Below are 26,206 nucleotides of genomic sequence, written 5' to 3' on the forward strand. Positions count from 1 at the left end.
CACCCGACGTTAAAGATCAAAGTAAGCGCTCTATATATGTTGAGCGTCCTCTCTTCTTGTAAAATGTCCGGTGTAATCGGTAACACCGGTGTTGTCAAGAGTTTATTAACAGGTGGGAAAATTTCCTCAGCATCACATCCCTATCAAGATTCCTTCAGTAAATGTAGCTCGTTGGTGTTTTCAGTCACATCCTGTTTGTTGGTGCAGTCCAGTTAAACTCCCTTTCCCCTCTTACCCCCCGCTGTCTGACTCTGTTTCTTTCTTTCTGTAAGTCTGGTTAACACAGAGAGAATGGGGGGTACATTCCTGCAGCATTTGCCAGAAAAACAAAAACAACCCCTCTCCGTGGAGCGTCCCACCGACATCCTTCGTCCCCCTGCTTCCCTTCTTTTCTTCTCATTCCTCTCCTCCCTCACTGAACCGTTTCCCCTCTGCTATGCAGCCTCACCGTCCCTCCCACCCCTCTCCTTCCCAATCAGCCCTCTACCCCACATGCCCTGTCCTCTGCAACCCCCCTACCTCCCCGTCACTGTTACATAAGCTTCCAGTCATAGATCCAGGCCATATCGCTGTTGTTTTCATCCCTGTGTGTCTATTGGAGCCCCAGCATCCAGGGCCAGCCCTTAATGAGGCCCCTACAAAGGCCCATTGATGAGAGGCCCAGTGAGAGAGAGGATGACCCCAGCCAAGAGCACCCAGAACTGGGCATCAGCTGCCCCGGGGCTCTGCCTCCGCACAAAGACGTCCACTGTGGACAGAGACCTGAAAAGGGCAGTGAGAAAAACAGGGAGAGAAAGTGGAAAAAGAGGGAGGAGATGTCCCGTTCGAACATCTTAGAGAATGTGAGATATATTTATATATAAAAAAAAAAATGAAACAGATGTATGACTTCATCACACAGCAGTCGCTTCTCTATTAGCTTCTGCTTCTTCCTCCTCCTCTTCCTCTGTTCATCCTAAGAACATTGAGACCCACCCTCTGCCAGGGAGTTGTCAGAGTCTTTATCTCACCCATGGATCATAACTCAGATCTGAAGAGGGTGGACTACAAGGCTCTAGTCTGTCACAGATCCTCATCAGTAGCCATAGGGTGCTCTGCGCACTTTGAGGGGACCCCCCCGCTCTTTTTTGGAAACCATTCGGAGCACTAACCGGACTCCAGGCGGTTGTCGGAGCCAAGTCTGGTGGAGATAGTCGTGTTTGTTTATCAGATTTGGACTACGGCCGGTCGTTTGGGAAGCTGCCTTGGATGGAGAATGAGGGGAGAATGTGGACAAATTAGACCGGACTGTTAGACGCTGTCATGGTACGATCATTTGGAGAATTGGGATGGCCGACATGGCTTAACTACCTCATTTAAGTCATCTGTCAGTATACCCTATGATTACACCTAATAACAGAGAGGAAGAGAAAAGGCTGTACAGTCTTTAATTTAGCTGAAAAATCTTAATTGTTTTGGGTGGTGGATTTTTTGGCTCAGCTGAAGGATGACTCTCGCAACACGACTCGAGGACTTAGAGGTGACCCTGGAGCACATGCTTATGGATGTCTTTGTAAGTTTTTCCACTTTTTTTTGTTGAATTTAGTTGTCTGATCTGTCATAAAGTGCATTTAACTGAATGCATTAAGTCTTTCGTCACCATTCCTCTCTGTGTGTTTCATACGGGTGACCTCTCCGCTGCATAATTGCAGCTGGAGACCAGAGGCCAACATATGTTCACGTCTCTTTCCAGATGCTCTCTCATTAATTGGCACCAAAAAAAAAAACATGCTGATTAAACGTCAAACTCTGCACAGGGAGATTTAGGGAATAAACAGGCTGACCAGGAATGTAACCTGGATTGCGCGGCCAATACATGACTCAACACAGGGTTAGCCCACTGAGCTAAGACTTTGGGAATGTTAACTCAGCATGTGAGGAGCTCTCATCCAAACCAACTCCGAAGCATTAAATCTAGGTACTGGACTTATTTATGCTTCCTGTGGTCCGCAGCCCTTCATATTTATCTGCATGTAGCCATAAATCTTTTGATTAGGGAAGGAATGAAATCTCCAAGTGAGGATTGAGGGATGAGGAAATGAGGGATGAAAGAGGAATGAGAGGGAAAGTCTGATGGATGTGATCGTCAGGTTTCTATCGCCTGTGACGCTCGGTTAGAGGTAGATTACTCAGGCCCCTGTGGTTTACAAAGCATTCGGGTCTGCGGGAATGAAAAAATGCTCGACACTGACTGCATCCCTCACGCACACAGATGCACAAACATGCACTCACGCAGATACAATAGCATGCAGTCGCACATGCAGTCTACCTCACACACACGCATTGTAAATAGGAGACGTCAGAATCCCTGGTTGCTCTGATCTGCCGGCTGCCGTAATGAGTTTGGTCGTTAAGCTGCTGTTTCCCTTTAACATTGTTTACAGGCTCAGGCATCTGTTGGAGAAAACCGTAATCTGTCCTCCTGATAATATATACCGTGCTTCCAATGAACTCACTCGGCACTCCAATGAACTCACTCCTCGGCTGCAGGGCATCGATGTCACTGACATATGCGGATATATGCATCCATCAACCTATTTCGGAGATTTGGTCATTTTCATACATCCGATAGATGATTTACAACCGAAGCAATAAAGATTAGTGTTTATGGCGGGATTTGGATTATAAATGCATGCATGTCATGTGGGATGGAAAAAAAAACGAACGGGAGTCAGGAAAATGCTTCCTTCCTCTACATTTCCTCTCAGCATCCTAATTAGACTACTTATTTATTTATTTTCTCTAATTGCTGGAAGAGGCTGGGAAACAGAGGGTTATCTGGCCACTTTGCATACTCAAATGAGAAATATTCAAATCGCCTGCACCCTTTCCAGGCTGCTTGCTTACTGAGCGTGCATATGGCGATGCACACACACACACACACACATGGATGTTAAGACATGCAGACATGAGCTAAGAAGAGGCCTATTTCAGTGAACCATCAAATGAAGGCAGGGTGAATTAAATACTTTTATGGGAAGGCTTACCAGCAGCAGACGTGTGTCATGGATCAGGCATCTTGTATTGCTGAAAACATTTTGTCAGAGTGGTCAAAAACAGGAGACCAACATACTCTATGTATTGAACTGCAGTGTTAAAGCGTTAAGCATTTCTGTATGTGTGAATTAACCCATCAGAGACGGGGGTCATTAGAGGAATATTAAGGGTCATTAGAGTAATGACTAGTGCTTCTCCATCCTCCAGTAGAGGACCTCCAGACCTCAGATCTATGATGCTCATTGGCTTAGAGCAGCAGCCGAGTGCACACTGCTATTTTCATTAGCACAGCAGCGCATATGAATGATTCAGGGAAGCCGAGAGGATCCGAGTTTCCTTTACAACCTCTTTTACTACAAGAAAAGGAGGTCACTATTTTGTTGCCTTGATTGCTCGCGGGGAGCCGGAGTCGAAGCGAGAGTCATTTGTAGATTTTTCAGGTCAGCACTTACGGTATATTCCTTCTGCATTCGAGATCGCTATCATAGATTTAAAGCACATGACTGCACACGACACGGTTACAAAGTCAAGCCTAACAGCTTAGAATTCAGAAATGTAGTGAGAAAATCCATCAACGCTGTTAACCCTCTGAGACCCACAATAGAGCCGTTTTTGTGTTTTTTTAGGGGGGTACAGGGGGTCTTTTGGGGGGAGATAGCAGGTCAACAGTAGATGTCACATAGAAGTGGTGTACATCATCTGAAAGCTGGGAATCTGAAGATTAATTTGAAATGCAAATCAGCACTGTGTGTCAAGTTGTTCTAGTCATAAATCAGATATAAACATGAATGAATTATTTAAAATGCATTGTTAAAGTGTATAAGGGTTTAAAACATGATGATAGAAGTATATGATGGTCATCCCCATGCTCTATTATGTCTCTTAAGTTGTTGCAGCAATTGTTGGGTTGATACCATTTATTACACAGATTTTGGTGCTAAATTTAAAAAAAATTTACCATTCGAGAATTGATAAAAAATTATCAAAAATCCCTCCAAAATACCACATTAAGACACCAAGACCTTGAGGAACACCATAGAAAAAGCCATGCTGTGATTTGAGATCAAAAACTTTTGACATTTGGAGATTTCTGCAGGAATTGCATTTTTCAGCGATTGGATAGTGAGCACTTCTGTTCTTGAAACTGCTCAGAAACCCCCTTTTTGTCAACTTACCTAGGAAAGCCATCCATCCCCTGAATTCCCTAGGTTTCCAGTTGTGGTAGTAAAATATTCATGAGGCTGTGATTATCCTAGAGGTCACCACAGGTCATTTTATACAGTGAAAGTCAAATTTAAAAAAAATTGTCTCACTACAATGAAATGTCTACTTTGGGGACTAACATCATCACACATGAATATAATTGGGCTCATTGGATCCACAAGAGTCTCAGCTTTACAGTCATACCAGATTTATGTATTTCCAAGACTGTTTAAGGACCCCAGTATGCAGAAATATTCAAACCATGCCAGTTTTTCCTCGCCGAAACCTAGCCCAACTTTGGAGCGTTATTTAGCCTCCTCCTAGCCTATACCACCAATGGATTCCTTAGGTTTTCTAGTTTCATATGATATTTGTAGCTTCCCTCTAGCTCTAAAGCTGAACCCGCTACAGCCTCTGAAAGACAGTTAAAGTTGGTTGGGATCGTCCGCAATCCCGCGGGTCTCAGAGCAGCTCATAATTTCAAGAAACACTGCACTGCCATTTTCACAAAGGCAAAAAAAAAAAAAGTGAAAATAGCAGAACCCGTCCCCTCCCCTGTAAGGAAAAATAATCATCTTGCTTGGTCTCGTTCACATAGCGACGGACATAGCATCGCGGCCACATACACAGTGACGAGACCCTTTGACATGAATAAGATATCCGGTGATTGGATTTTATTTCTGGCTGCTGTAAAATGTCAGTTTGTGGCGTCATATCAGCTCCTGCCAAAGCTGCTGTGTATTGTGTTGCTGGTCCGCTGAGCTGTGTGAGCTGTGAGGGGAGGACAGAGAGAGAGAGAGAGAGAGAGAGAGAGAGAGAGAGAGAGAGAGAGAGAGAGAGAGAGAGACTGCCTCACGGTCTCACACAAAGGCTGACAGTCACGTCAGGAAATGAGGCGGCGTGATTAAAAATGCATTCGATCCTTGTGTAGTTTAATTGAATCTCCTCCTCGTGCATCTCGCAAACGTCTCTCTCTCTTCACCCCCCCCCCCCTCCAGTCCTCTCCCCTAACACCATCAAATCCCTGATATGATGCAGGCCTGGAGGCAGAGCTGAACATCCCCTCTCTCTCTCTCACTCTCCCTCATTCTCCATCCCCCCTTCGAGGAAGATCTCAGCTGGATGGGATTGTTTCCATCACAGCTGTACTGCTCTGCTCTGCTCTGCTGTTTTCAACACTGTCTGCTCTCTTTCCAGCAGCCATAAAACACTCGTTCATATCTTTGGGAGAGCTGGTCTGCCACAAAGGGCCTGCGGTATGTGAGAGCGTTCAGTCAGCCAGCAGCACAAACACTGTGACGTCCTGATACCAAAAGCTCTCTCCACATTGAGAATCCTATCACGGTACTGTACGTTATGTGTGTGCGTACTTCTCTTTTGACTGTGCTGCGGGTTGTTTCAGATGGAGGCTATTGACTGGGTGTATTATGTGTGACCAGCCTGTTATGTAATGGGTGTGTCCTCTGCCCAGTGACAAAACTGTTCAATTATAGCAAGCTGACCTCGTCCTTCTTTCTACCATCCCTCACTCTCTATCTCTGTCTGTCTCTTTCTCTCTCTCTCCACATCTTTCTCTGTCTCTTGCTTTGCCTCTCTCTCCACCAACCAGTTGTCATCGCGTCTACATTAATCTCATGGTGGTATTGATCGGTACGAGGCTGGAGTCACAGTGTCAGGTCCTCTCAGGACCAAGGCATAACTTTGGAGAATTCTCAAAGCCTTTTCTCTGCAGCCTTACCCTGCTTGTCCTTTTTCTTTGTAATGATTTTTTCTTCTGGCATTTTTGTCTTTATTTGATACCAGACAGTGTAGAGACAGACAGATAACGAGGGTAGAGATATGGGGGGTGGCATGCAACAAAGGTTCCCACAGCCAGAAACCAACTGGGAACGCTGTGGTTATGTGGTATGCTGTGATATATACTGTATACCCACCTGTCCGATTTCTTTTATGGCTATGCCTGGTGTGTTCTATATTATATTGTGAACAAATCCTATAAAAATACCAACATTGGTTAGTCTGTCTATTAATATTTATTGATTCCCTACCCTATCTGTGGCATTCAGCCCCGCCCCATTTTATTCATACTGAAGACACCAGCCCGATATCACGCCACTCACTTAGGATCAGGCAAGAAAACCACTTAGTTAGGTTAAGGGAAAATATCATGTTTGGGCTTAAAATAAGTAAACTAAGTAAAACACGTACTGAAACAACGTGATGTCAGTGGGGAAAATGGTTGTCACGTGACAACACTACAAATCATCGCTACAAAAACATGACAAATGTCATTAACTTAACTTACAAAACAAAATACGGGTCTCGAACACTGGCCTCCTGCTTGAAAGTCCAGTGTTTGTTGGACCCATCTTCCCCAAATGCCCACCATAACCTTTTATACTACGTCACTATCTCGGAGCTTTGTACAGAGTACGGAAAACACGTGACAACCGTCACTTCTTAACACTGCACCTTCACGCAGGCGTGTAATATTCACACCTCAGCGAGGCAAAACGTGACACTGACGCTTTCTTCGGCCGGACAGTTGGGTCTATTACACGCTTTGCCGTGAGACTGGGCTGTGAAGACGTAAATCTTTAAAAACAGGTCACAAATATATAGTTCCTGCTGAGTTATTCACTAAAACAGCTGGGTACTAACCTTTCTCAAACAGGAGTCAATTTATTTATTTGGGAATACATTCAGTCGCGGATTAATACACACTTGGCGAGCTGGTGTGTATTTATAACACCAGGGCAGTGTATGTGGTATCGACTCAAAATAAACCACAGTGCCCTTGTTCATTGTAATGAAGGAACATGTCATCCGAACAATGGTGTGACTCAGACACAGAGGAATAGGATATATCAGGGTTTGGCTACACAGACAATACTTATTAGTAAGGTCATTGTTAGTCTTTTCATAAAAAATATAAAATTAAAAAACTATAGAAAAGTATAGACCAGAGTAACACATTCTGAGTTATTATACAAAGAAAACTTTAATTCCCTGAATGCAATTTGAATAATATAGTCGGATTCAGCAATCAGATGTGTCTCATTTTCTTGCCTCATTAGTTCACTCCGACTGCAGAATCACCCGAATAAATAGAGAAAAGACAATTATCATAAACTTACTGTATGTGCACACCCATAAACCAATCAGCCATTTATCATTCAGCATTCAATTTCTATCGCACGCATGGTCCGGATTGTGATGCCGACCGGCCCAGCGCATGCAGAGGCTTTCCAGTACACTTGGGTGAATAATTCAGAAGCCTGGTATGCTATTCACTGGGGCAAATTGCACATCTAGTGCCCCATTCAGGGTCTGTGGCTACCCTCATAATAGACTACTGATTGGCCCATTGGAATGATATATTCTAATTCCATTAAGGCATGAATGAGTGTATAATGGCAGTGTGTGTGTGTGTGTGTGTGTGTGTGTGTGTGTGTGTGTGTGTGGACTGCACCCAGACAAAGACACAGTTATTTTTCTCACGTCTACGCACCTTCTCAAGGTTATAAAACAGTCAAACATGGACGTGGTTTTTCAGTCTGGCTGCATTCCTTCAGTGCCACTGGCTGAAATTTTAATCATATTGAAAGACAAGCAGATATGTGCGCACACACACACACACACACACACAGGGCGGGTTGAGCAGATGTTGCACCGAGCGACACGGTTTGTCCAGGACAACCTGTCCCCGTGTTCCACCAAATCTCTCCGAAATATATAAACACGTCCCAGTTTTCACAATGAGTGAAACACGAATGTCCTCATTTCATGCAAAATAAATCCCCTCAGCCTCTCTGTTACCTCTGCGAGCACGTTAAAAGAGTTTCCCAGGCCTTCGTACACAGACACCGCTGAGGGGATGATAATTGAAGTGGATGCTCCCCTGTGGAGGAGTCATTATGATTGGTTCTGGTCCTGATGAAGGGCGGGAGACCCCGCTTTCTGCTCATCTCACTCTCATGAGATAGAGAAAGACAACACTTAAGAAGCACAGACAGGAGACAGGAGCGCACAGTGAGACATGAATTGAATTACGCTACCAGGGTGGCATTGTTTAGCGACAGCACCGTTTATCTGTGTTCTCTGTGCGATGGCCGCTGTAACTCAAGCCTTCTTTGTAATTTGTGGAGAACATAAACATTCAACCCCCTCTCTCTCTCTCTCTCCCTCCCTCGCCGATGCTGCCTGGGACGTGGAGAGAGTCCAGCTAGAGGGCATTTCCATAAACACACCCACACACACAGGAACACAGTGAGGAGCGGGACCATAGGGATGAGTCAGACAGCCGTGGGCAGAGACGGGCTGGGTTATCTGGGTAAATGAATGCGAGTCTAACCAATGCTTCTTATTATTACAAGTACGAAACAAAGCAGACACACAAACACACAGTAGAAATAAAACCCAGACGGTCCAGACGCTTTGTTTGCACCTCCCTTATTAGCATATCTCATAACCAGGTAGTGATCTTCCCTCTCTTTCTCTTCTTTGTCTCTCTCTCTTGTTATTTGTTAGAAATGTATTAATAGCTGTGTTTCGAGGACAGCTTGTGTGAATTGATCCAGCACAGTGAAGCATGTCAGAATCTCCCATCTATTTTGCCTGATTTCTTGTTTTTTTTTATGCCTTATTATGTATGCAGTTTTTGTATTTCACATATTTTTATTACCAAGTGCAAATCCCATTTCGCCTTTATTTTTTTTGCATGCTTGTTGACTGAAATGGGTCATTGTGCATCTAGCCTGAGGCATCAAGAATCTTTTTTTTATTTCTTTTCCTCCTGTCAAGACGACGGTTTATCACCTCACCGGATTTGAGGCAGTGGAATTTAAGTAAAAGCGAGCGCTGCGGAGTGCGGAGGAGAACAAACGAACACAAACCGTACTTAAACTGTTCAATTAGGAGAGTGTATTGTCATCTTCCTGTCAAGGTGTCATGAGAGCTCCCCATGAAAGCAGCGAGGTTTTGTCTCCTGAATCAACAGTGGCTGTTAATCTCTGTCATCGCGGTCTGAATTAACATCAAACGCACACATCACACAGGAACAGTGCAAATAGAAAGGAATCTTTTGGTTCCCTTTTTCCCTCCAGCGTGTCCATCTGCAAGACCTGGATGTCTGCAGACTAAGTTTATAAATAGCCCTCTGATATTTCTCATGTAGGCCACAGTCACTCTCGCACCGATGTGGGCCGGGGTATTGAATAAATAATGCTTACTGGGGATTACCACTGCAGATGATTTTCTCCTGTATGCCTGTCGTGCGCGGCTTTAGCACAATGTGTGCGTTTTTGTGTGTGTGTCTATGTAGGCTAAGTGGGACATATAGAGAGAATGTCATGTCACTAAAGCCGTCGGGGGAGGGGGCCTCTCTTAAAGAAATGATATGAGGGATGGAAAAGGCTTGTTTGGTTGCTCATTTTGACTGGTGGCTTTAATCTGACTTTATACACTGTGACCCAGCATCATATAACTGGGATAACCAAGCTCATACTAGTTATAACTAGGGCTGGGACGATTCACCTGTCTCCCGATTCACGATACTTGGGTGCCGATTCGATATGTATTAAGGTTTTTAAGTATTGCGATTCGATATTCTGAGTTATTGCGATTTTTGTTAACTTTTTTAACACTAGACCATAAGAAAAGTTGAATCATACACTTCTAGGGACTTTTACTTTGGACAATCTCTAAATTGATGCTGTAAAAATGTTCAATTTTCAGCATGTATGTAGTCAGAGATGTCCTGAAGTCAAATATATCAGTCATTGTCAGGCATTATTTATTACATATTTTCCAGCAACCCAGAAATCAAAGAATAAAGACATTTCCCTCATATAAATTAGTGGTATTTTCTTTTTAATTTATAAGGGACATGTCATGTTTTATACTTCTGGTTAATATAATCCAATCAACCTTATTTCCAAATATGTATTTTGTTGTACAGTTCCCTTTGTTAACACCTTATTTTGAAAACCGGATGTAGTCACACAAGTATACTTCCTCTAACTTCTCCAAGGTGGTCTCCAGCTCCCCCGTCAGCTCTGTTCTCTTTATACATCCATGATCAGCTCCAGCGAGTGACGGATGGCTTGACTGCGCGTTACTGCAATACGATAACGTTTCCTGTCCATGACAGAGTTAGCATGCAGCTTTAACCATGATGTCTAGCTCTGCTTTTCCTGGCAATGTGTGAAACCCAAAGTGTTTCCATACTTTACTGTATGTGTAGTGTTTACCCCTTTGGATTTTAAATGTGAAGGGTGCAAGTCTTATCCACGCGGACACTACGCCGTTTTCAACTTTTTCTTTGCGGCTCACTGCGGTTTGTTTTGGTTGACGGATACGGAACGGATATGACGTCACGTTACTCAGACTACAACCATAAAAGTGGTAACTTCCTTCTACCTCTAGTTCTAACACAATGCTGATGGCTTAGCTAGCCCATACAAGATGTTAGCTTTTATATGTGTACTGTCCGTGTGTGTGTACATATGTGCATACCTAACATCTGTGTACTCCTACATATGTGTGCATGCATGTGTGTGTCGATCCACTTAAGTTAATCAGCTGACAGTTCAGTATCGATGTGCGGAGGCGAACAGAGCTCAGCGGTGAGTGACGACGAGAATATGACAGTAAGTCACTATAGGCGCAGCTGTAACTCACAAGTCCAATAGCTTTAATGGACATGTAAAGACTGCCGTGGTGGAAACGGAGGACTGACTCAGCTCTGCGTGCGTGGTTGCAGCCATCACGATCAAAGATCTCTGCTGGAGCCTCGCAGCTAAAAGTCCACGACTGTCACAGCTTTGTGGGAAGCAAAAAAAATCAGGCCAATTTCCACACTTTTTCTGCGTGCACATGATGAACTGAATGATAGGATGATCAATATGTGCATGCATGAGCATCGTGCATGCTTGACTGCAAGGATGCATGTGTGTGTGTGTGTGTGTGTGTGTATGTGTGTGTGTGTATCCCCCCTTTTGTGTCCTAGCCCAGACAGTGCAGGGAAGAGAAAGCTGGATGTGGGATTTCAAAGATAATCTCCCTACCAGATGGCAAAACATCCCATATTCCTTTTGAGGTTCCCCACGTGATCCCCTGTAAGGGGTGTGTGGGGCTGGTGGGGGTATATATATATGCTCACACACAATTATTATGAAATCACGTGACACGGGTGCGTATGCTAATAACAGCCGTAACGTCACTTTAATCCAGTGACCTGGTTAAGCCCCCCGACTGAAGGAAGTGAGTGTGGGAAGGCAGGGAGGGGGAGCTGCCAGAGCCGGAGAGGAGAGAGGAGACGGAGAGACAAAGCGCGCTCCCTCTCTCCCTCTCACACACACACACACACTCTCACACACTCATTCACCTCCCGAGTGAGGCGGAGTGGAGCGTATAGCCGAGCGGAGCAGAATGGGAAGTGTTTCAACACAGAGGGAAAGAGAAGCAGAGAGAGGCACATAGGAGGCACACACACACTATCATCACACACTTTCTTTCCTCGTACAACACCCACGCGCCGAGCTCGCGTGGATCCCGGCTGCCAGGCTGGACGGGACGGCGAGGACGCCCACCTCACGCACACATGCTCGCACGCCCACGGACACACACACTCAGGAGCGTACTATGGTGGTCCAGGGAGCAGTGACGCCCGGGAGGACCCGCCGGCTGATGCTTAAGCTGCCGGTGGGGACTCTACGGAGGAACAGTGGCGAGAGGGTAAGACTTCCCCTCAATTCACACTTTCTTCTTCTTTGACTTTGTCTCCTCTCTGAGACCACATCTTGCCGTGCTGTTGTGTGTGTGTGTGTGTGAGTGGGATTTAAAAAGGGTTCTTCTTGGCTAATCCAGGAGGCGGTATTAGAATTGAATTGGTGGAAAGGCAAGTCAAGAGCAAAGCTTTTAATCTCCACAGTGGACAATACTTCTCTGTGTTTCTCTTCCTGTCAGTCCGAGTCTGTCAATCTTTCCAGAGCTCAGTCTGTCTCTGTCGCCGCTAATGTATTCCACCGCAGCCCCTCGGTTTTCAAGGTTACAGGGAAGTCTCACTGTGGGAGTGCTGTCTTTGAGTGCAGCTTGTTTGCCCGTCACTGTCAACGCAATTGAACTGACTTGAGGCATGAGTTAGTTTCCTTTTATCAAGCAGAGCCACACGTAGCCTCGCCTTCAGCGTGATTTAAAGTGCTGGATCCTGTCCCGCCTGGGCTTTTTCACACACACACACACACACACACACACACACACACTCTGGGAATCAGTTTGTCTGCCAGGCATCAGGCGCTTTATGTGTTTGTGTAAATCTGGTGGGTGTTGGCTGAAGGCAGAAGATAATAGTTTTCCTGCTAAAAGCTTAAGACGTGGAATGCGCGTCGCAAACTTAACCTTTATGTCATGTTTTAGAGACAGGCTGTAACCTGCCAGGTGATTCACCTCTTTTGCTCTCCGACGAAGTTGTTTACACCGCGAGAAAGCTGCATGTGGATAAAGAAAGTATGCACTCAGGTTTGCAGCTGCGAGTGCGTTTGTGATTCCCCCCCCCCCCCCCAACGCATTCATTCTGTGATGCATGTCAGCCCTCTTTCATGTTGTAAATACGCCAGTATTAAAGTGAATCAGAAATAAGTAGAGTGTGTGTGTGTGTGTATGCAGGTGATGAGCGAGCTGAGCTTACGGCTCATCTGAACTGCTTTCCCAAAATCATGAGGTGCTTATAGGATCATAGCGAATTGTATTTCATCTCTTCCCACTTGATGTAATGTGACTTTAGTTTCATTAACACGCCTCTTTGAGTAACTTCTGAGAGTCGCTGGTCTCTTTGTAGTTCTCTCTTTGATTGAGCGAGTACACGGAGGATACAGTAACATACTGTGCTTCATGCTATCAGAAATTACACAGTTTGGCTTCTATATCATGGATGAAAACAGCTTTCACTTTAATAAGACCAGAATTACACATTCCCTGCCTGCTTCAACACAAAAGTAACTTTCACATCTCCTCACATAGGGCTGCAATGACAATTATTTTCATTAATGATTAATCTGTCGATTATTTCCTCAATTAATCTATAAATTGTTCGGTCTATAAAATGTCAAAAAATTGTGACAAATGTCAATCAGTGTTTCCCAAAGCCCAAGATGACGTCCTCAAATGTCTTGTTTTGGCCACAACTCAAAGATATTCATGGTGCCTTCAAATGAAACTCGTATTTACAACATGGGAAGTCGTGTACATAATATTCTTGGCATTCAAGTGAGAAAAAATATAACATTACTGTCAAGTAAGCAAGTGGGTAACATAAGACATGTTTTTAGATTACGAAGAAAAACAATATACGACTAAAATTACGATACATTAACTTATTATGCATTGAAAAATTAACTCCCATGGGGTCCGCCATTTCTGACAACGTCAACAAACACATCGCATCTCGTGAACTCTGAGCTTTCAGAAACTTTCCACTTACGAGGTTGTGAATACAACAAGAGGGGGGGGGGGCGTTCATACGGACTCTTCTCATGAACACGGTAAACACGACCCCGTTTGAATGCACCATACGTTTACTGTCATAGAGGAATAAAGAAACCAGAAAGTATTCACATTTAAGAAGCTGGAATCTGAGAATTCAACTAATCGATTCATCAATGCAGCTCTACATATAAACACATAAAACACAACCTGGTTCCTTTGCTTCTGTAGTAGAACCAAGCAACTTGAGAGGTCTCCAACGATATAAGTTATAATTTGTCCTGTCCTTGTCTCATTATCCCAAAGAGTTCAGGTTGTGTGTTATTAATTCTGTAGTGGCTGCAAAACTGATTAACTGTGCTCTAACTGGCCGGCTGTCGTAGTACTGCTTGATTGGAAGAAACCGAATATTCACTGTCCTTTTCAGAGAAGTAATTGCTTCTGGTTGATTGGCTGGTGCACACACACACACACACACACACACACACACACACACAAACACACGCACACACACACACACACACACACACACACACACACACACACACACACACACACACACACAGAGCCACTCAAATCACCTTAATTAATGGAGAAAAGCAGATTTTCTCACACAGGAGCGGAGGGAGGTCTCTCTCTCTCTCTCTCTCTCTCTCTCTCTCTCTCTCTCTCTCTCTCTCTCTCTCTCTCTCTCTCTCTCTCTCTCTCTCTCTCTCTCTCTCTCTCTCTCTCTCTCTCTCTCTCTCTCTCTCTCTCTCTCTCTCTCTCTCTCTCTCTCTCTCTCTCTCTCTCTCTGATTGCATTCCCATTCTTCTTGCAGCCAGCTGTGTTGCAGACAGACCGAAGGGGGGATTACTCACTCGCATTATTGTACTGTTGTGCTGCAAAAATGACTGAATAGATGGATGTGCATCAGCTTGCCAATGCTGTGTAAGGCAGTGAATGCATCAGATTTTCATAACAGTTATCCATCAAACCACACGGGCAGAAAAGTGTTGTCAATAAATTGACCGTTTTAAAATCATCAGACTGTCTGACTGATACCTCCCCTCGGTGTTGGCAGGTGAACGAAGCTTGGCGATCGACCGGTTTCTACCCTAGAGGCTCTGTAAAGGTTGGCTGTCTCTCGGGTTGTGATGACGTTACCTTCACATGTCCTCGATGAGCCACTGAGATACTTTCACTTCTACACACAGCTGCAGCTTTGTCCTGCTCTGACTTGTTAGATAACTCGTCGCGTTATCGTCCAATCTCTGCCTTACGCAACTGCGTGAGCTGCATAGATTTAGAGATAACAGCATACGGGCAAAATATTGACAAAATCTATATCTATAAGCAGCTGACTGAGCAGAGTGGGATGTTGTAGTGGGAATGTTTATTGCTGCAAGCTTAGATCCAAATAAAAGTCTTTTGCTCACTTTTAAACCTACTTTCTTCACATCATTCAGCATTTCCCAGGTTTGTAGGTGCGCATCGCCACTGGCTGAACACTTTCCTCCAAAACTATTAGCATTAGTTAACATGTTTGAAAGATATTTTCAAAACACATTTTCCAGATTGCTCTTCACCTTCCAGATTGCCGAGTGAAATAGGCGGACCACCTTCTCATCTGCGCCCCGTCACTCGTCTAATGCAGATGAATGGCCTCACGTTCGTGTCAGTAGTTTCTGATGGATGTGGGTTTCTCTATCGCAGTTAATTGAGTAATATCTACGGGGAGAACATAGAGCATCTTTGTTCAATGGCTATGACACATTTGAACAAAACATGCCTCGTTACTCCACGACAATAGGTGAGGAGGCGAACTTGATTACTCCCCTTCTTCTCTATGAATCACTTTCTTTTTCTATACCTCATTCACTCCTTCTACACCTCGTTATCGTGGCTCAAAATCTCAAAGTCTTCACATCTAGACTCGTCATGCTTCTTTCCCACTCATTCCTCCTTTATTCTGGCTCTTGCATACCTTTCAGTACAACAGTTTTCAGAAAGTAAAAGTGGCAACACATGAGAGAAACGTATCAGCATGGACAAAATGGGATAGAAGGTAGTGGTGGGCGCGATTTTATTTTTTTTATTACAATTTTTCAATGCTAGAATCAATATATTTGCTTAATTTGAGTCTATGCGGAGATAGAAGAAAGTTACTGCTTTTATTATTGTAGTATGAATAAAGTGATGTCATATCCGTTCCGTATCCGTCAACCAAAACAAACCGCAGTGGGCAGCAACGAGAAAATAGAAAACGGCGGATGGTCGGTGTGGACACAACCTGCACCCTCACATTTTAAATCCAAAGCGGTAAACACTACTATTTTGGGTTGCTGGAAAAAATTTAAATAATACCTGACAATGACTGATAGATTTGACTTCAGGACATCTCAGACTACATACATGCTGAAAATCAAACATTTTTACTGCATCAATTTAGAGATTTTCCAAAGTAAAAGTCCCTATAAGTGTATGATTCAACCTTTTTGTCTAGTGTTAAAAAAGTTAACAAAAATCGCAATACGTATTAATACATATCGAATTGGCACCCAAGTATCGTGATAGTATCAAATCGGGAGATGGGTGAATCGTCTCAGCCGTAATAGAAGGACTTATATGTAGCAGAACACGAGGTGTTTACAGTATAATATGATGATAATAAAATGCACAGTTGGTGTTGGCAGGTTAAAACAGCTTCTTTTAGGGGATGTTTACCGTTTTAGAATTAGGATTATCCTCTGCCTTTGTTATCCTGCTATCATGTTAAGCTGCTCAGCTCTTTTCTGTAAAATTTAGAACAAAAACAAACAAAGAGAAGACAGTGCACGAGGAAGAGCGAGACATGTGTGTGTTTTTGTGTGTGTCGGGGTTCTAAACAGACGAAAAACATTTCAAATTTGAGGTTGAATCGCTCTCCAAGGAAACATGTTGTTGTCAGGGGCACCGCAGGGGAGCGAGGGTTTAAAGGTGGGAGGGGTGGATCACTGTCTGAGAAGTTCACACAGACACACACACATGTTCAAAACACACGTTCATGAGCGGAATAGGAATGCAAACACACAATGGCATGACTGTAGTTTACCACTATAGGACTGGAAGCTGGAGGCAGCCAGGAAAGCGGTGAGGCAGGAATACTAATCGATCCTGGTTACCTTTAAACATGCCGTCTGCACCAATCACAGAGAAGGTCAGCTCTGGACTCTGGCGTTCTGCGGGGTCAGGTTGATACTCCGCTCGCTTCTCATCAGTCTGATCTAATTGTCTCGACATTAGAGTCAGGTTTTATTTAAGCTGCTGCAAAATTGACGCGGACGCCAAAGGAACAACATTGAAAATGTTTTCTTTTATCGGCGCTCTGTTAGCACATATCAGTTCTGAGGTGTGAGTGTTTGCCCCCGCGGCTCTGCTCTGCCTCGCTACAGTATTGATTCCCAACCTGCCCCCAGGACTGGAGGTGAGAGAGAGCTGTGGTCAGTCAGTCCAATTAGAAACACAAAGAAAAAAGGGGAGGAAAGAAAGAGGTGGGAAAAGCTGGAGCTAAAGACCCCTCTTGCACCACACCCTGTTTGGCATGAAAGGGGACCCCCCTTTTCTCCCCAAGGCAGCTCACAAGGAAGAATGTTTTTGAGCGAGGGAGGAAAAGGGGGGAGACTCCCACCCTCCTCTCTCCACCCTGCCTCTTTCATCACTCTCTGCTATGATTTTTTTTTCAGTCTTTTATTCCCCGTCCAAAATCAAGACCTAAAGACACAGCTGCACGCGAGTTCAAAGTAAATCTGAACGATCAAACAATGAAGAGATGATCGCCCATTGATTGTGAGTGAAGGCTGAAGGCAGCGAGTTGCTGATGATGTGTTTTCTCTACGGACACAGTTTGCTATAGCAGGGTATAGCTATATGGCTGAGACTGGACTCCTCCGTCCTCCATCCGCCAAAACACCCCCAGACAGCGGATGGATGTGATGTGATGTTCCCATCCTCCACGCAGCCACCTTCATGCAGAGCTCACAATGATTTCTTCATTTATCTCTATCGCTTCTCTATTCTCAGAAATGATTGCGTGGAAGACAGAGAGAGACAAGACAGAGCGGAGAAAAAAGACGAGTGTGGGTTGATGGGAAGGAGTCCCATCTTCCCCCAAAACAGGATGTGGAGACCCCGAAATGTTCCTTAAATATCCCAGCACAATCTGTGGCCTTTGTTAGACAGAGATAACACGACTCGATGAGAACGGAGGCACTGTCTGTGACTCACTCACATGAAGGGGTTTATTCATAGTGTGTGTGTGTGTGTGTGTGTGTGTTGTATGAGTTCATTTGTGAATCCCGCTGTGACAGAATAAGAGGAATAGAAAAGAGGGTTGGGGAGAAAAAGAGAATATTTCTCTTGTAAAATTTAAAGAAAATGGTAAAGACTTTCTTGAAGATGTGGTAGGAGTGTGTGTGTGTGTGTGTGTGTGTGTGTGTGTGTGTGTGTGTGTGTGTGTGTGTGTGTGTGGGTGGGCGTGTGTACGAGTGACAAAGAAACAGAGCGGGAAACGGTTAGAAAGAGCGAGAGAGAGTGCGAGAGGTGCAGTCTCTTGTTTTCCCGTGGGTGTACTGCAGTAACATAGTAATCCTCATTAATATTTATCTGCCAGGCAAAGTGGAGAGAATGATTAGCTTTGAGAGTGTGTGCGTGCATGTGAGTGTACACCCCTTTGTGCATGTGTGCATGTGTGTGTGTGTGTGTGTGTGTATAACATATTACAGCATACAACACATGAACTAGGTCAACTTCTATACTTAAGAGACTAACAACTCCTGATACTTCAAAGGTTTGGTGTCATCGTGGGGGTTTCTCTTTGCATGCACGCACAGTAAACAGTATTTTTTAATTATTCCAAGCACACACATATTATGAAAACTGAAGCTCGTGCACATTCTCACACATAGACATAAAGAAGCTCCCTGCTTTCATCCCCCCCTACTCGAGCCACGTTATGTTATTGATTTTCCCTGCTCGCACCTCTAATACAATCACATTAAACTAGACTGATCGGAATTGAATTTCAGACCGGGTCTATACACGTATGTCACTTGTAATCTCCGTCACGGTGATGGTGGTGTGTGGGTGTGTTGCAAATAAGAAGCCTGCAAAAAAGCCAGATGCCAGGTTTGTTGTCAGACAAAGTGCACGAGTATAGCGTCTGTACAACTTTTTCCTGTATGTCACATGCACTTTCTCCTCTCGTTTTGGTGCGTTTGTGCGCCACGGCTGAGAATGTTCTCGTGAATTTATAGTGTCTGTGACCCATTTCCCTCCACTGCTCTCCCTCTCTCTCTCTCTCTCTCTCTCCCTCTCTGACTCGCCTGCACTCTAATATAACACGCCTGAGAGGAGATCAGAGAGCAGGGGGAAGATTGAGAGATAGAAAGAGATATGAGGGAGAGATGAAAGAGGGAGACAGGGAGACAGGAGAAAGTGTGAGGGTAGAAGAGAAAACTGAGAGCAGGACATGGAGGAGAGAAACTCTACTCCTTTTCCTGTTTCCTGTCTGTGTCAGGACCTCACAACTGACTGAGTACAGGTTTGATTATCATCAATATGTGGATGAATGCATGTGAGAAAGAATGAAATAACACATTATCTCACTGTTTGGCTGTCAATTCCTGTCCATCACGAGGGAAATAGTGTCTTCGTCTGAAATCGCATACTATTCACTACATACTATGTGTACTATCAACTATCAACATACTTTTGTCTAACTAAACAGTAGTATGTAACTTTTCGGACGCACTGAGCTGTAATTTACGCCGTCACTTCCTGAGAGACTCCTTGCCGGTTGGAGACGTGTAACCATGGTAACCCGTGCCAACCTCGTGTGACGAAAACGACGGTTTGTGAGAATCTGCATTAATTTAAAATATATGTTACGACTAGCAAAGTGGAATCTTAAACTTACAGTTAAAGCCTTATTGATGTTACAGAGCTGCCCGCCAGCGTCTGTTATGAACGTTGTTGTTACTGCCGCATTGCATTGTGGGATATTCATGCTGCTGTAGTGTGCATACAGTAATATTTCACCAGAAATAGTATGCAATTCACGTACTATTGCTTTCATACTAATTATTCGGACATACTAAAATATCTCACATACTGTTTGAGCGTACTAAATAGCATGTTAGTGTGGAATTTCGGACGCAACCAGTGTCTTTTCTCTCCGTCTTTATTACTACGGTAACAGCCGTCCAGCTGACACTCAGCTGGTGCTGACTGTTTACATCACAGGGCCTGTGTGACCTTTCCCAGGATTCAGCGGGACATTGCACACACACAGAATCATGGGAACAGTGAGTGCACTGTCATACCTAACCTCCCCCCTCCCTCCCTCCCTCCCTCGCCGCCACAACAAATATTTACACCCCTCGTAAATTACAGTGGCTGAGAGGTGAACGTCTCCAGCCTTCGTGTGTATAGCTCAGATTCATTTTGGAAAATTCACACTATAGGAATGCCACACATTCCTCATGGGTTTCTCAAGACGCCACCGAGGGAGCGGTGTGATAGAGGGATGGGAACGAGGGACGTTGGAGCATGCGGTTGGTGATATGAAGTGCATTTAAAGAGATGCAAGCTTATTGCATTATTGGGGATTAGGATTTGTGTGCAGTGAACCTTCTGTAATTAATTAGCCATCTGTGGGAAAATAAAAAAGAACACACAGCGAGAGAGAGAAATAGAAAGTTAAAAATACAATTTGTCATATTTACTTGTATACTATAGTTGATTAATGCCGTGGCAGTAACTCTCCTGTTGACATTCAGTAACAAACAAACGCTATGAGCAGCATACAACAATTTATATGCACACACCAACTCAGCAGTACAGGAGTGACCTCTTACATCGATAAAACCCCTCCATGAATCAGAGCGGGCTATACGAAAGACCATTTAATCCACCTACAGTCAGACTGGGTTTGGTAGGAAGGAAGGCAGAGAATTACTGTATAGGACAGAGTTATTGAATCCTCTATTGATCAAGGCTTCCTGAGGAAAGTGGAAAAAGTGAATCGGTTGTATAAAACCATCGGATATTTTAGCTTTTTTTCTTTTTAAATGTTTAGACTGGCATAAGAAATCCTTACTGACTCAACAGAGGTCCGCTGGAGCTATAAAGTATGCGCCTGTGTTCGATTTCAGAATGATTTCAGCGTTCATATCGCACATAACGCAGAGAGCATTGATCATTTCAGCTTTATTGTTTTAGCAGTGCAGCTAAGCCAAGAGTTTATCACAGACTGGCGAGGATAATACACACACAGACTGCAGGCTTGGCACAGGCTTGTATGTGGGGGTTGTATTGCCTCCATGTGGCCATTGTTGCAAATGTAAGATAAGCTTCATTGTGGATTTCTATCACAAATAAACCATCAAGTTTGATGTATTCAATCGTATTTTACATGCTCTGCACATTCTGTGCAAGCAATGATAATGCGTGGGTAAAATGGGTTGTACAGTATATTCTTGGATTTCTTTGGAGGGATTTGGACAGGTCAGGTCAGGATACTCCAGCCTGGGAAAACCGTCTCAGAGGAAAAATGTCTCCTTTTTAAAAAAAACCATTCTGGCTACAATCCCAGAGCTGTTATAAAGCAGCATACCTGTGACGTTGGAGGCCAAATATCAGCGTTATATGTATGTGCATGTGTTTGGCTGTGTTTGTATAGATAGTGTGCAGTCCGTCCAGGTGTGTGAGAAGGTGTGCAGTCCGTAAGCACGCCCCCCCTCTTTATTTGAAAAGTGAGAGAGAGTGCTGTCTGTCTCCGGCACCGGACTGGTTGCTCTCCATGTGAGCTGCAGAACGAGAGTGCATATCGCTTTAAAAACAACTCGGGAGACTAAGAGACCGGCTGCATTTCCTTGGTGGGAATGTTTGTGTTTGTGGCGCACGGACCAACGGACGGAGGGTGCATTGCTTCAGTGAGAAGGAGAAAAGAGAGATGAAGGGAGGAGGAGGAGGAGGAAGAAGAGGGGAAGAGTCAGCAGGGACCATTAGCTGTGTGGGACCGGGACCAGAAGGAGTACCAGCAGGGTTTGACCTTGAGGAGACATCAGACTGCTGAATCCCAGAGAGACTGAGAGTGGACAGAGAGCAGGAGAGGACACTATCCCGTCTCTCTGTGGCTTACCTCTGGAGATGACCTGGTTATTATCTACTGGAGCTAAGTGGTATCAGGAGGACAATGAAGGCTAATTCATTCTAATTACCTGGGTCTCTGTGGATTTGACCTTTAATGGCTCACCTGTGCAAAATAAAGGGTTGTTAATGTGATACCTGTGGATATCCCGTTGATATACTGCTCTACTGCACGTACCTCTCTCATCACAGAGAGCTTGTAGTCAGGGACGTAATGGAGGCAGTGTTGTTGGGTCTGGACGAGGCGGTCTGTACTCGGCAGGGTCTGCTCTGGACTCTCACCTCAACGGCCCTCCGACGTCTGCGTGTGCATGCCAGGAACTTTCCTGCACCCCTGCATCTATTACACACACACAGGTGTGTTTCAAGGCCGCTCTACCAGGTAGGCTGCAACTCACATACACACAAAACAATCATAACGTGCATGTGCATAGCATTTATTTGCAACCACCTATTGTCTGCACACTGTGCCACCTGTGGAGATGGATATCCGGTATGGGAAACAATTATAAAAGAATGATTCCACACTTGTGTCAAGGCTTGGGACCAAAGGATAGATGATGTACTGTAGGCCAGGCATGTCCTTCAGGCGATAGACCGGGGCCAGAGACAGGGACAGGGTTAAACATGACTGATTGGTTTCATTAAGCGTGGAGGACAGAACTGGGTTAGGTTGTTGTGGCTATAGTGAACACATATGCTGACACACACAGCTCAGGTGCATGTGGAGCACTGGCCCGCCAAGTTCAGAAAACACTGCTTTGTTTTACATTGTTGTCCTCGTACTGAGGATGCAGAGCCCAGAGCCTTAACAGGAAGTTGTGTTGCTAGGGTCACTATAAAGGAGTCGTAACTAAGCCGTTAAGCCGGTAAGTGTTTCTATGGATATGTGAAAGGGGGATGCTTGCACACAAAACACACACAGATGCTGTTTTATAGGCTGTCTGGCCGGTCACCATGCCTCCATCGCCTTGCCCAGTCAATCTAAATCTGGTGATGCACTACATGTGTCCGCTTACTTCAAAAGGACAGTCTCCACCGGTGAATGAATTGTTGTAATTGTTCCATTAGAAGCGACTGAATCTTTCGGGCTTTGTGTTTGTCTCGCTGTGATTCAGCAAAATGGTTGATCAGTATTCTCTTCAGCGTGTCTCAATCGGTACTCGAGGCTTTCATGGAGCCATTAGTATTCCCCGGGCGTCTCACCTGCCCTGTATGCAGCTGGCACTGCCAGGACAAACCCAATACTCTCACAGACAGAAAGAGAGACTAATCGGACCGGTTGCTATAGATAACAGAAAGCATATACGCTGTACTGCAGATAGCACAAAATCATCCTCCAGCATCAGTGTATCACTTAAACACAATCATCTACATGCACACATACACAATGTGACTTTTCCTGTCCTTTTGCTCCAATTCCTTTTTGCTCAAGAGGGGAATAAACTGGATTGTTATTCTAACTTTTGTCTTCAGATGTGTTTTTTTATGTAGCTGCTATAAGTTTAAGCATCCTGAGGGAGGGCAACACAATCAGAGGAAACTGAAATAACATACCAGACCTCCTCCCTAAGACAAACCTGTCCTTAACACTCCCTCCTGGTACAGAGACGTGCTGAAAGAGGCCTTTCAAACAGAGGTGTTTCAACACTTTTACCAAAACATCCTCTGGATGAGAGCTTTTTATGAGCTACAAACGATATCTCCCCCCCCCCCCCCCCCCCCCCCCCCCCCCGGCCTGATGATGGTACGCTCCAAGGTGGAGCGGTTCATAGTGGAGGGAGTTACAAAAACAGGGAAGGAGGGGTCAGTGTGTCAGGCTGCAGGATGGGGATATCCCTGGCTCACTGCTTCCTCTATTACTGTTAATGAGATACCCAGCCTCACTCACACAATGGAGAGAGAGACAGACTTAACCGTGTCTATATATTTCATCAACCTGTTTTCACTTTCATCACTCCTTTTCCACCTTCTTCTTCCATCCTGAAATGAAAATACATTTCCACTCCAGCGCTCTGACCTAAACCTGTTCCCCCATGTCTCTTTTTCCTCTCTCACACTCCGTTTTGGATTTTTCTTTTCCTTCTTAAATTACTTCTTCATTTCTTATTTAACTCTCTTTTCAACTCTCACTGGAGAAGACATCCATCACCAGCAGTCATACATTACTCAATCAGGACAGATATTTCACTGCGCTCGGCTCCAGTGTTTGACACATAGCACGGCGAGGTGATCATTTGACGCTCTGCGTGTTACGTGGAGCGGGCGCCCCGTGTGATTGAGCTGTGGCGTTACAGTAACCAGCGGCGTTTGTGAAGTGTTGTTTGCTCACACAGACCATGCGCTCACGTCTCTCGTGAGAGGACGCAGCCGCGTGTTCACACTTTCGTACATCAGGGTGAGTAATATTGACACAACAGCCTCCAGTCACACATTTTCCTCTAGTGGTATGACCCTTGAAAGAGGGTTTTAGTACTGTCAGGCTCTGCTGTGCCGTGTTAGACAGCGTCTCTGGGTAATTGTTGCGTTGTGTCATTTCTTCTGCACCTCCTCATGGCTCTGTTTTCACGCTTTAAAAAATCTAGCTCTGACGGGAGACTTTGGCCAATCAAAGGTCATTTCAGAGAGAGCGTTCCTATTGGCTGTTCATTCAATGTAGGCAGATGTCAATCACTCGCAAACGGGCAAACTAGGCAACGCAGATCAAATATGAATCAAGATTCTGCCTATTTCTCACCTCAAATGTTTTCAGAAACATCTTGTAGTGTACTGTTTAGCTGTAAAATGAGAAAGTGTGCTCAAGTGGTGGGCGGTGCTTGGTATTTCCTCAACTGATCTCAACATGGCAGCCTAGTTACAAACTTTCATTTTACAGCTAAACAGTACACTACAAGATGTTTCTGAAAACATTTGAGGCGAGAAATCGGCATTACAGTAACAGAACCTTGATTCATATTTGATCAGCGCTGCCTAGTTTGACCGGAGTTCGTGAGTGATTGACAGCTGCTCAGAAACGGCCGGCTCCAGCTCAGCTCTGATTGGTTGTTTTCCTCCATTCTGTGAAATCTTGCAGATGCCATTAGGAGCACTGGAGGACACAGAGGAACATGATTTTTGTCTCATGCACTACTGTCAGGATATAGTTACCCTTTTATAAAAATAACTTTTTTAATGATATTTACTCTATTTGCTGCTTTAAGTTGCTTTCAATTCGCATTGATTTCATCTTTCCGCATCTCATTTCTTTCCTATTTTTCATTTTCTTACCACCCGACCCCATCCCAAAGGCAGGATATCCTGCCTGGGTTGAGAAGCAGGGTAAGCCCTATAGCAAACACAGGTGGTTGGACTTCCCCTGAGTTGCAAGAATTCCTTATTTACCTGTAATCAGCGCAATCCTGCAACTCACAAGACTAATGTTGTTCCTGTGAATGTGAAGTGACATGTTGTTCAGCAAAACTCATCCTCAGTGTGTTCAACATCCTCGTATCCTGATAGACCAAGTTTATTTCCTGTTGTAGTGCTCGCTAATAACAGTATCTGACAGGAAGCTGCTTCTCCTCAGTGTCAAATAAACTGAGATCCAAGCTGTTTCCTAGCAACGCAATCCCACCGAAAAGTTTTATACATATTTAAAATCTTGCATTATGTCACATCTATCATACATATTCATTAGGGCCCGCTGCTGTGTTAGCTTGTAGGCTCTACTGCATCATATTTAGGAATGAAAAACCCAGGCCAGTTTACTCCCACTGAGCTCATCTGGTCCCGTTTCCTGTGAGAATAGCGCTGTCACTGATCATATTGCTTTCCCACTGACGAGTCCCAGTCCGTCATGATACTAAGCAGAGACACAAGTCTAAAATAACCCAGAAACACAATCCTCCCTCTGTCTAGGAGCCGGATCATTTCTGTCTGTTTTGTTACTTCTTTTGTTTGCGGTCTGATAAGCTGTGGGCGCTCAGTCAAAACCACGGCGTTTTCAAGCAAGTGGATTTCTTGGAAGAGCGGTCCACTGCGACTGCCAGCATGCTCCCCTGAATCAGGACGTGATTGTACTCAGTTCAGGTTGTTACTGTAAAGTCTCTCTCGCTCTCATGTTCAATATATCATCCATTTGTTCTCATGTTCCACTGAAGCAGATGTCAATAACTCACGACAAGCAGGCAAATATCCAGAATCTGTGTGTTCTCGCTAATTCCCAGCCTTATTCGTTTTTTCCCCTGTTTTCCATCCAAGCACTTATTGGATGGAGGTTGAAGTTGAACTTGTGACTTCCTACTGAAGAATGTTGATCACTATCCCTGTCTGGCAG

The 26,206-nt window shown here is 44.5% G+C and overlaps 1 protein-coding gene across 7 annotated transcripts in view; it reads left to right on the forward strand.

The window, feature by feature from the left end:
- The window catches only part of frmd4a (FERM domain containing 4A), a 127,958-nt gene that overhangs the window by 44,400 nt on the left and 57,352 nt on the right, over window positions 1–26,206 (forward strand). For 2 of the 7 annotated variants that reach the window (XM_074633224.1, XM_074633222.1), the window contains exon 1: window positions 21,642–22,273. The exons of 2 other annotated variants lie outside the window; for them this stretch is intronic. In XM_074633224.1, the coding sequence (XP_074489325.1) occupies window positions 22,106–22,273 (168 nt within the window). In that variant the 5' untranslated portion in view covers window positions 21,642–22,105. Of the gene's footprint in view, window positions 1–1,062; window positions 1,553–11,516; window positions 11,977–21,641; window positions 22,274–26,206 lie in introns of those variants that run through there. 3 more of the 7 variants (XM_074633227.1, XM_074633226.1, XM_074633225.1) reach the window with 3 other exon arrangements.

This window comes from Sebastes fasciatus, chromosome 4 (genome assembly GCF_043250625.1).
Source record: "Sebastes fasciatus isolate fSebFas1 chromosome 4, fSebFas1.pri, whole genome shotgun sequence".
In the NCBI taxonomy this organism is placed as follows: domain Eukaryota; kingdom Metazoa; phylum Chordata; class Actinopteri; order Perciformes; family Sebastidae; genus Sebastes; species Sebastes fasciatus.